The sequence below is a fragment of the Mobula hypostoma genome, chromosome 2 (assembly GCF_963921235.1).
Source record: "Mobula hypostoma chromosome 2, sMobHyp1.1, whole genome shotgun sequence".
NCBI classification, from domain to species: domain Eukaryota; kingdom Metazoa; phylum Chordata; class Chondrichthyes; order Myliobatiformes; family Myliobatidae; genus Mobula; species Mobula hypostoma.
Window position 1 is genome coordinate 144,783,361 of NC_086098.1, and position 10,554 is coordinate 144,793,914.

At 45.8% G+C, this 10,554-nt stretch overlaps 1 protein-coding gene across 1 annotated transcript; it reads right to left on the reverse strand.

Moving 5' to 3' along the window:
* Window positions 1-1,013: 1,013 nt before the first annotated feature.
* Window positions 1,014-7,574, reverse strand: LOC134342552 (gastrula zinc finger protein XlCGF57.1-like). Its single transcript, XM_063040838.1, has 2 exons — window positions 7,531-7,574; window positions 1,014-3,620 (listed from the first exon to the last, which is right to left on the reverse strand). The coding sequence occupies exon 2, from the start codon at window positions 3,181-3,183 to the stop codon at window positions 1,639-1,641; it is 1,545 nt and encodes a 514-aa protein (XP_062896908.1). The 5' UTR covers window positions 3,184-3,620; window positions 7,531-7,574; the 3' UTR covers window positions 1,014-1,638.
* Between the last annotated feature and the right edge of the window lie 2,980 nt (window positions 7,575-10,554).

Sequence of the window (10,554 nt, forward strand, 5' to 3'; positions counted from 1 at the left end):
CCAACGAAAACCAGATCAAAACAGCTCAGCTATTCTCCCCTGCTTCCCTTCTGAGTCATGGATCCACAGAACTCACTGCTGTGGCTTCCTTCTGCTAGGCCATGCCCACAAATATATACAAAGTGATATATCGGCTGTTGAGGAAACAGCCACAGAGGTACTTTGCACTGGCTAGCTATCCGCTCTCCCACTCCTGTGGTCACACAGTTACCTGTGTCTTGCATCTTGGGTGTGACTACTTCCCTTAGTCTGATCTATCAACTCCTCAGCCTCCCGAACGATCTGGGGTTCAAGCTGTTCCAGCAGCAATTCCTTAAGAATTTAACACGGCAAACTCTCACAAACAATATACTCAATGTCAACAGACATGGTGTGTGTGTCAACAGTCAAAGTCAACTTAATTTTTCTGACAATCAGCTTCTCAATATTGCTACTCTGCCATTCATTACCCTGGCCCCCCCTTCTCTGTATTCCTGCTCATCATCTGCTCTTACCCCTTCCACTGAACAGAGCCCCAAACTCTGCCCAGTCTCACCCCTCTCTGAATTCTGACCCTGCTCCATTGCACATCCAAAGAATGGTTCTCCAGTCTGCTTTTAAATTTTTGAAGATAGTGGTATATTCTGACACACAGCCCTTAAGAAGCAGTGATAATGTCCCATAATGTTAAATAAGCAGGAATGTCATTCTCCCTCAGCCCGGAGAGTTGAGGGATAAAGAACGTGTCAGACATAACTGCACTCAGCTCATCTTCTTCTTCAGTCTGCAGAAAGTCATGCAGGAATTTCAGGGGAAACCTCTTTACCCACAGACTGGTGACGGTTTGGAACCCATCGCCAGAGGGAGAGAGAGATGTGAAGAGCAGGGATGGATTTAAAAGGACTTTTGTAGAACAGGAACACTGGCAGGGACCAAGAGGGCTGAATTGACTCCCTACGGTACACAGGGTGTGTTGTAGACTCACTAGGAACCTGAGACAGATTTTAAAAGAGAACTGATTTATTTGTCACAGATCCAGAACATTAAATTTCAATCCCAGTAAAGGTAAACATCAGAAGAAACTCCTCCCATACCCAGTGGCCAGGGTGCAGAACTGAGTGTGATGAGCAGCAGCAATAATTACAGAGTTCGACACCAACAGTTTCTTTTAAACCTCTGGATTCAGCAACTGTAATGAATTATATCCAGCACACAGGTGATACGTTTTCCCCAGTGTGAATTTGGTAATGCGCCACAAGGTTGGTTAACTGAGTAAATCTCTCCTGTGTGAACTCACTGATGTAGCTTCAGTTCAAATGACTGACTGTAAATCCCTTCCCACATCCAAGCAGGTGAGTGTTTTCTCCCCAGTGTGAACTCGCTGATGTACCCTCAGTTGAGATCAAGAAGTGACTCGCTTCCCACAATCTTCGCAAGTGAATAGCATTTCCCCAGTGTGAACTGACTCATGTGTCCAGCAAATCATATGACTGAGTGAATCTCTGTCCTCAATCTGAGCAGGTGAGTGGCCTCTACCCAGTGTGAACTTACTGATGTACCATCAGATAAGATGATGAAGTGAATCCCTTCCCACAGTCTGAAAAGGTGAATGACATCACCCCAGTTTGAACTGACTTGGTGTGTCTGTCGGCTGGACTATCAAGTAAACCCCTTCCCACAGACAGGTGCACAGCCTTTCATCAGGTCAACTGACTGGTGTACCTGTAGGTCGGATGACTGAGGGAATTCCTTCCCACAGACTGAGTTGGTGAACATCTTTAAAGTGTGAACTCGCTGGTGTCTCTGTAGGTCAGATGATCGAGAGAATCCCTTCCCACAGTCTGAGCAGGTGAACGGCCTCTCCCCAGTGTGAACTGACTGGTGTGTCAATAGGTGAGATGTTTGAGTGAATCCCTTCCCACATTCAGAGCAGCGGTATGGCCTCTCTCCTGTGTGAACTCGCTGGTGTCTCTGTAGGTTGGATGAATAAGTGAATCCCTTCCCACAATTTGAGCAGGTGAATGGCTTCTCCCCAGTGTGAACTAACTGATGTGCCAGTAGGTCAGATGACCGAGAGAATTCTTTCCCACAGTCTGAGCAGGCGAATGGCCTCTCCCCAGTGTGAACTCGCTGATGTACCTTCAGATGTGATGACTGAGTGAACCCTTTCCCACAGTCTGAGCAAACGAATGGCCTCGCCCCCGTGTGAATTGAACGGTGTGTCTGTAAGTCAGATGATCGAGCAAATCCTTTCCCACAGTCTGAGCAGGTGAATGGCCTCTCCCCAGTGTGAACTCGCTGATGTACCTTCAGTTGAAATGACCGAGGAAATCCCTTCCCACAGTCTGAGCAGGTAAATGGCCTCTCCCCAGTGTGAACTCGCTGGTGTGCCAATAGGTCGGATGACTGAGTGAATCCCTTCCCACAGTCTGAGCAGGTGAACGGCCTCTCCCCGGTGTGCACTAACTGATGTATCTTCAGTTGGAAAGACCGTGGAAATGCCTTCCCACAGTCTGAACAGGTGAATGGTTTCTCTCCAGTGTGAACTCGCTGGTGTGCCAGTAGGTCAGATGATCGAGTGAATCCTTTCCCACAGTCTGAGCAGTTGAATGGCCTCTCCCCAGTGTGAACTGACTGGTGTACCAGTAGGTCAGATGACTGAGTGAATCCCTTCCCACAGTCTGAGCAGGTGAATGGTCTCTTCCCAGTGTGAACTGACTGATGTGCCAGTAGATGAGATGATCGAGTGAATCCCTTCCCACATTCAGAGCAGACATACGGCCTCTCTCCTGTGTGAACTTGCTGATGCCTCTGTAGGTGGGATGAGTGACTGAATCCCTTCCCACATTCAGAGCAGACATACGGCCTTTCCCCTGTGTGAACTCGCCAGTGTCTCTGTAGGTGGGATGAGTGAGTGAAACCCTTCCCACATTCAGTACAAGTGAATGGCCTTTCCCCAGTATGAACTCGCTGGTGTATCTTCACTTGAGATAACCAAGTGAATCCCTTTCCACAGTCTGAGCAGGTGAATGGCCTCTCCCCAGTGTGAATTAATTGGTGTGCCAGCAGGTCAGATGACCGAGTGAATCCCTTCCCACAGTCTGAGCAGGTGAACGGCCTCTCCCCCGTGTGAACTCGCTGATGTATCTTCAGTTGAAATGGCCAACGAAATCCTTTCTCACATTCTGAGCAGGTGAATGGCATCTCCCAGTGTGAACTGACTGCTGTGTCTGTACGTCAGATGACTGAGTGAATCCCTTGCCACAATCTGAGCAGGTGGGATGAGTGTGTGAATCTCTTCCTGCAGTTTCTCTATCAGTTCTCTGACAATTCAGCAATTCAGGATGTAGTGAATCCCTCATACAATCAATGCAGTTGAAGACCAGATCTCAAGTGAACAAATGCTGGTGTGTCCGCAGCACGTCTATTTCAGTGGATTTCACTGAGTTACAACGAAAGGTTCATTTCAGTCACAAAGCACATTTCCAGCAGGGATGAGATAATTCTTCACCTCCAAGGATCAACAAGAGATAATTGGTGTTACAAAGGAAATATCTGGCCGCTCCTGAAATATCTGCAGAGACAGCAAAGCTGATGTGTAGTTGAGTTTGAGATTTCCATTCACAACTTCCCTGCCATTTCTAAACTGTGAAAAGATTCACAAAACACATCAATGGGTCAAGGACAGCATTTCAGATGCGACAATTTTAGTCTCTATGCTGAGCTCTGACTTCACGGTTCAACCCAAGTTGGGGGAACCACTCCTCATCTTCTAAATGGGCATCTGGACTGACCATCAAGTTCTCTGACTGTTTCTTTGTGTGTACTAGGATGGGCCATTTCTGACCATCTTTGGCTCAGCCTGTCTCTCTCCATCAGGACATGGAACAGCACAGCACCAGAACAAGCCCCTTGGCTCACATTGTTGTGCCAAACCAGCTAAAAAGCAAATCAAAAACACCCAAATACTAATCCCTCCTACCTACACCATGTCCATATCCCTCCATCTTCCTTACATCCATGTAAGCATCTCTTAATAACCTCCAGTGTATTTGTCTCTACCACCATACCAAGCAGCGTATTCCTGGCATCCACCACTCTCTGAGTAAAAAAATTTACTACTCACAGATCCCCTTTGAACCTATCCCCTCTCACCTTCAGTGCATGCCCTCTGGTATTTCTGGACATTTCAACTCTGGGAAAAAGATACTCCCTGTCTACTCTATCTATGCCTCTTATAATCTTATCAGATCACCCCTCAGCCTCTGTCACTCCAAAACAAATCCAAGTTTGTCCAGCCTCTCATGATAGCACATGCCCTCTAAACCAGGGAGTATCCTGTTAAACCTCTTCTGCTCCCTCTCCAAATCCATCCTATAATGGGGGTGACCAGACTGTTTGGAATACATCAGGTGAGGCCTAACCAGAGTTGCAACATAACTTCTTGACTTGAAAGCAAAGCCTCGACTAATAAAAGCAAGTGGCCACTTTCTATTGCTATTTTTCAATTGTGAACAAGGAAGAAATTTTTACCATACTAGGGTTGTGGGTGGGTGGGGGGGGGGGGGTGAGTATTTTGTCAGTTTTTTTATTCCTTATGTGTATCTATTTATAAAATACAATTGTGTACTTTCTCCCTGCATTTGCTGTACCAAGGTGCAACACCTCACACTTATCTGTGGGAAATTCCAACAGGCACTTCTAAGCCCATATCTGAAACTGATCTGTATCGTACTGTCTTCTTTGCCAGTCTTCCACACTATCCACAACTCCATCAGTATTGTTATCATCCATAAACTTATTAACCCACACACCTACATTATCATCAAGGTCATATCTATACATCACAAACAGCAGAAGTCCACCAGTAATTACAAACCTCCAGCTCGAATAAGTCCCTTCAACCTCTACCCGTCTTCTATGCCAAGCCAGTTCTGAATCCAAACAGCCAATTTGCTGTGGACCCCATACATCTTACTCTTCTGGATTAGCCTCCCACAAAGGAGATTGTCAAACGCCTTACTAAAATCCAGGTAGACAACATCCATTGCCCTACTGTCTCGTTACCTTGTCAAAAAACCTCAATGAAGTTGGTAAGGAACGTATGCCACGCACAAACCCATGCCGGCTCTCCACAATTAGGCCATGGGTTTCCAAATGCTCATATATCCTATCCCTACGAATTTCCTCCAGCATCTTCCTTAGAACTGACCTGAGACTCACTGATCTATAGTTCCCAGAATTTTCCCTTGTTCCTTTCTGAAACAGAGGTAAAACATTAGCCACTCGACAGTCCTCCGGGATCTTCCCTGTGCCTAGACAGGGCACAAAGATACTCCTCAAGACCCCAGCAATGTTGTCTCTGCCTCCTTCAATAACTTGAGGTGAATTCCACCAGGCCCTGGGATTTATCCACTTTAATACTCATTAGGAGGCTCAACACTTCCTCCTCCTTGATCTCTATATGCCCTAACATATTAATGCACTCAGCATTGATCCCCTGGTCCTTCATATCCTTTTCCCTGGTAAATACTGAAGCAAAGTAATCAATAAGTACCTCACTCACATTCTCCGTATCCAAGCAAATCTTCCTCCCTTTATCCTTGAGTGGTCCCGACCTCGCCCTAGTTATCCGTTTATGCTTGTTGTATGTATAGAATGCCTTGGGATTCACTTTAATCCCACTTGCCAAGGACTTTTCATGCCCCTCCCTGGCTTTCCTAATTCTGGCTTCTTCATACTCCTCACGTGCTTTGTTTTATCTGAACTTGAGATGATTTACATATTTATCCTTTTTCTTCTTGACAAAATTCCTCACCTCTCTGGATATCCAAGCTTCTTTTCCTTGCCATCACTGTCCTTCCATCGAACAGGAACATACCTTTCCGGTAATCTGTGCAATTGATCTTTAAACACCCTCCACATGTCTCATGTGGACTAGCTAGAAAATAGGTGTTCCCAATTAACTCTGCTTAGTTCTAGCCTAATGCCCTCATAATTTGCCCTATTCCAATTTAAAACTCTTCACAAGAACCATACCTATCCTTATCTGGAGCTATCCGGAAAGTTAAAGAGTTGTGGTCTCTGTTTCCTAACTGCTCACCTGGTCAATCACTAAGCACTAGGTCCAGTACAGCCCCTCCTCTCTTTGGACCGTTCCTCCCCCCCAGCTGTATCCCAAGAGGTATACTTGTTGCTGAGGGGAATAGCCAAAGGAGAACTCTGCACTGACTTCCTAATCACCTTTCCTCTCCTGCTGTCACCATCGAATGTCCAAAGCCTGAACACTGGGTGTGACCATCTCTTCAAAAGTCTCATCTATATTATCTTCAGCCTCCCGAATGATCCTGAGTACATCCAAATCCAGCTCCAACAATTTGATCCAGTCAGTGAGGTGCTGAAGTTGGGTGCCCTTCCCTTGGATTTAGTCATTGTATTGTTCCAAGTTCTGGTCATGTTCCACAATGATACAAAGAGCACATGATATTACATCGGTGACCCTTGACACTTTTGAAATACTCTGACTCCTCCCCCTCAGTTGATTGGCAGAGCTGAGCTCACTGATGGCAATGGCAAATAATATGAAGGGGAGGGCGGTAGTCTTTTTCATTGGAGTGTAGCACTTCTGTGATATGAAAGCCACAGATTACTTATTACCCAGGACAAAGGTGTTCAATATCATTATGTACCCAGAGAGAATGGTCCAGGGATAGAAAGGCCCAGAACACAAGGAGGTAGAACAAAAGTGATTTTCTCAAGAATTAAAGCTGATGGGAGGTTTTATTGTTCTTTTTTTCTATGCAGCACTATTTATATTTTCATTGACTGTAGACTCTTTATCTGAGATTAACTCGGGAAGTATATTTTATGTTCACAGTTTCTAATCCTTGTTATCCTTGTAATCCTCCTAACCCGGACCTGGTTTGTTTTTTTTAGTTTACTTTCTTTTTAGTTTAGGGGGTTTCTTTTTCTCTCTTTATTAATATCTTTTTCATGGTCAATTACTATGAGATTGGGAGGCTAAACTATATTTGCTGCTTGGAATTTGTGCTTGTACATGTTAACTGTTATTATTGTAATCCCAATCTCTATATATTATTACTATTATTGTTATGTTTAATTTCAAACCTAATAAAAAGATTGATAAAGAAAGAAAAGTTGCTAATTCTTGGATTTCAGTAGCTGGAGCTCGGCAGTATCTGGGAGATCCATTTGCTGCACTTCCAAAAATGCCTACGGATGACAAGGGTGATGGCGGAATGTCACCTATGGCTGCCTCATTACCCAGAAAACCACACGAACGAGAGATCAGCCTATCCATCACTAACCCGGTGATGAGCATGCGCCACAGAATTGGCGCCAGCACCTTCGCTCATCAGCCGAAAGCTCTGCAGGATTCCGGTGCGGGCCATGGTGTTGAGAGCGAGGGAAAGGACCCGGATTTCCCCGAGTTTGTTGGGCCACAGTGTGACCAGAAATCACAGCAATTGTCCCGCAGTAGCGGTGTGGACACGGGCGCTGATTAAAATCCCAGCCGGACTAAGCTCCTACCTGTCACCGATCCATCAGAGTCTTTTGTCAACTGTGCGCATGCGCAATATTCGGACACCGGCGACCCCCCCCCCTCCCGCGCCTGCGCAGTTGATCGCTGGGTTCCTGACGGCGAATTCTGAAGTGGGGAGTTTCTGTGGAAACGAGGTGCCGAAGTTCAAATCTTATCCTCAAAGTACAAACATACAAGTCTGGGATTCTTTTATTTCTGCGGGAGAACATATAGAATAGTAACTAGTAACACACACACGGTGCTGCAGTCCTGCCGAAGGGTCTGGGCCCGAAACGTCGACTGTACTCTTTTCCGTAGATGCTGCCTGGCCTGCTGAGTTCCTCCAGCATTTTGTGTGTGTTGCTTGGATTTCCAGCATCTGCAGATTTTCTCTGCTTTGAGAATAGTAACTAGAACAAGATTCCATGAAAGATGAAGGTAACTGTTAGAAACATTGACATGTACAGCACATTACAGACCCTTCGGCTTACAATGTTGTGCAGACCATGCAACCGACCGTAGAAACTGTTTCTAAGCTCCATGTACCTCTATTAAAAGATTGTATTGTATCCCCATCTACTGCTGTCGCTGGCAGTGCATACCAAGCACCTACCACTCTGTAAGAAAAACTGTTCAAAAGCAAATAGAAATAAATAACGAGAGTGTGAAATAACAAAATAAAGAGTCCTTAAAGTGAGATCATTGGTATTGGGAATATCTCAATAGATGGCCAGGTGAGTGTAGTTGTCCCCATTTGTTCAAGAGCCTGATGGTTGAGGGGTAGTAACTGCTCTTGAACCTGCTGGTACAAGTCCTGAGGGTCTTGTATCTTCTAACTGATGGCAGCAGCAAGAAAAAGCGTGGGTATATTTGATGATGGATAATGTATATGGGATGAATCCACTACCTTTTGGAGGATATTGTGTTCGAAGCATTGGTGTTTCCATACCCTGGCCATGATGCAGCCAGTCAATACACTCTCCACTACACATTTATCAAAGTTTGTAAAGTTTTTGATGTCATGCCAAATCTCGGCAAACTCCTAAGGAATTAGAGGTACAGTCCTGCTTTCTTTGCAATTACATTTACATGCTGGGTCCAGGACAAGTCCTCTGAAATAATAGCACCAGGAATTTAAAGTTGCTGACCCTCTCTACCTCTGATTCTCCAATTAACCTCTGGTTTCCCTCTCCTGAAGTCTACAGTTAGTTCCTTGGTCTTGGTGACATTCAGTGAGAGGTTGTTGTTATAGATAAGTAGATGGATAGATACTTTATTGATCCAAAGGAAATCACAGTGTCACAGAATCATTACAGGTGCACAGATAGGCAAATATACAAATATTAATTGAAAAGTGAAAAAGAACTTACTTCAAACAGTCTAACAGGAGGGGATCATCACTTCCCCGGCTATAGGTTGACTCATTATAGAGCCTAATGGCCGAGGGTAAGAATGACCTCATATACTGCTCTTCGGAGCAACTCAGTTGTCTTAGTTTATAACTAAAAGTGCTGCTCTGTTCAGTCAAGGTGACATGCAGAGGGTGAGAAACATTGTCCAGAATTGCCAGGATGTTGCGTAGGGTCATTTGTTCTACCACAGCCTCCAGTGTATCCAGTTTGACTCCTATACAAGAGCCAGTCTTTCTAATCAGTTTATTGAGCTTGTTGGCATCATCCGTGTCGATGCCATTGTCCCAGCACACCACTGCATAGCAGATTGTACTGGCAACAACAGACTGGTAGAACATGTGAAGGAGATGCCTGCAAACTCCAAAGGATCTCAGTCTCCCCAACAAGTAGATGCAATCCTGGCCCTTCTTGTAGCCAGCCTGTGTGTTGGTGCTCCATTCAAGTCTGTCATCCACCTCACCTCATTCACGTCCTCACCATCAAAAGTAACAGGGAATTGTGCAGATTTAGTATTCCTAAAGTCCATCACCATCTCCTTTGTCTTACTGTTGTTGAACTGCAGATGATTCAGCTTGCACCAATTGACAAAGTCCTCCTACCAAGGGCCCTGTATTCATCCTCCTATCCTCCCTTTTAACACCCAACTATTGCAGAGTCCTCATAGAATTTCTGCAGAAGATGTGACTCAGTGTTGTCCGAGGAATACAGGGAAAACAGGAAGGGAGCCCCTGTGGGGCCCAGTGTTCTTTATAGCCATGTCTGACACACTGTTCTGAAACCACATGAACTGTGATCTGCCAGTCAGCTAGTCCAGAATTATCCAGGATACAGTGGAAGTGCCAAACTGCATTGAATGGAGCTTTTCCCTCAGTAATGAGGGCTGTATGGTATTGAAGACACTGGAGAAATCTAAAAACAAGATCCTCACAGTGCTGCCCTGCTTGTCCAAATGGGAGTGGGCTCTGTTCAGCAGGTAGATGACAGCATCGTAGACTCTATTGTGCTCCTGGTAGGCAAACTGCAGGGGATCGAGGGCTTATCTGACCAGGGATCGGAGGTGAGCCAGGACCAGCTTCTCTGGGGTACTCATGATTTGTGAGGTCAGGGCCACTTGACGGTAGTCATTTAGGGCCTTCATGGGTACTCGGACCACACGTGATGTTTTCTGCACAGTCGGGACCCTTTCCAGGCTGAGACTCAGATTGAAACTGTGCTGGAGAACTCCACACGGTTGCTCAGCACACACTCCCTCAACACCTTGGGGTTCACACCATCCGGTCCCAAAGCTTTGCCGTGCCTGAGTTTCCCCAGAGCCCATCTCACCTGCTCAGTAGTGGGGAGTTGGTGGAAGGTAGGGGCTGAGGGAGGTGAAGGTCGGGATGATAGCAATTAGTATGTGGATGGTGGGTGAAGGGCAAGGAGGGGATAGACAGTGGTAGCCCGTGTTGTTCATCCACACATTGAACTGAAGTGGGGAGGAAGGAAGGTGTTGGTGCTGAGGGAACATTGGGTGCCTCGGCTCCTGGACTGGTGTGCTGGGGGTGGGTGGGTGTAAACAGGAGGGCAATTGTCAAATCTATTAAAGAATTGGTTTAACTCATTCACCCATTCACGGCTGCA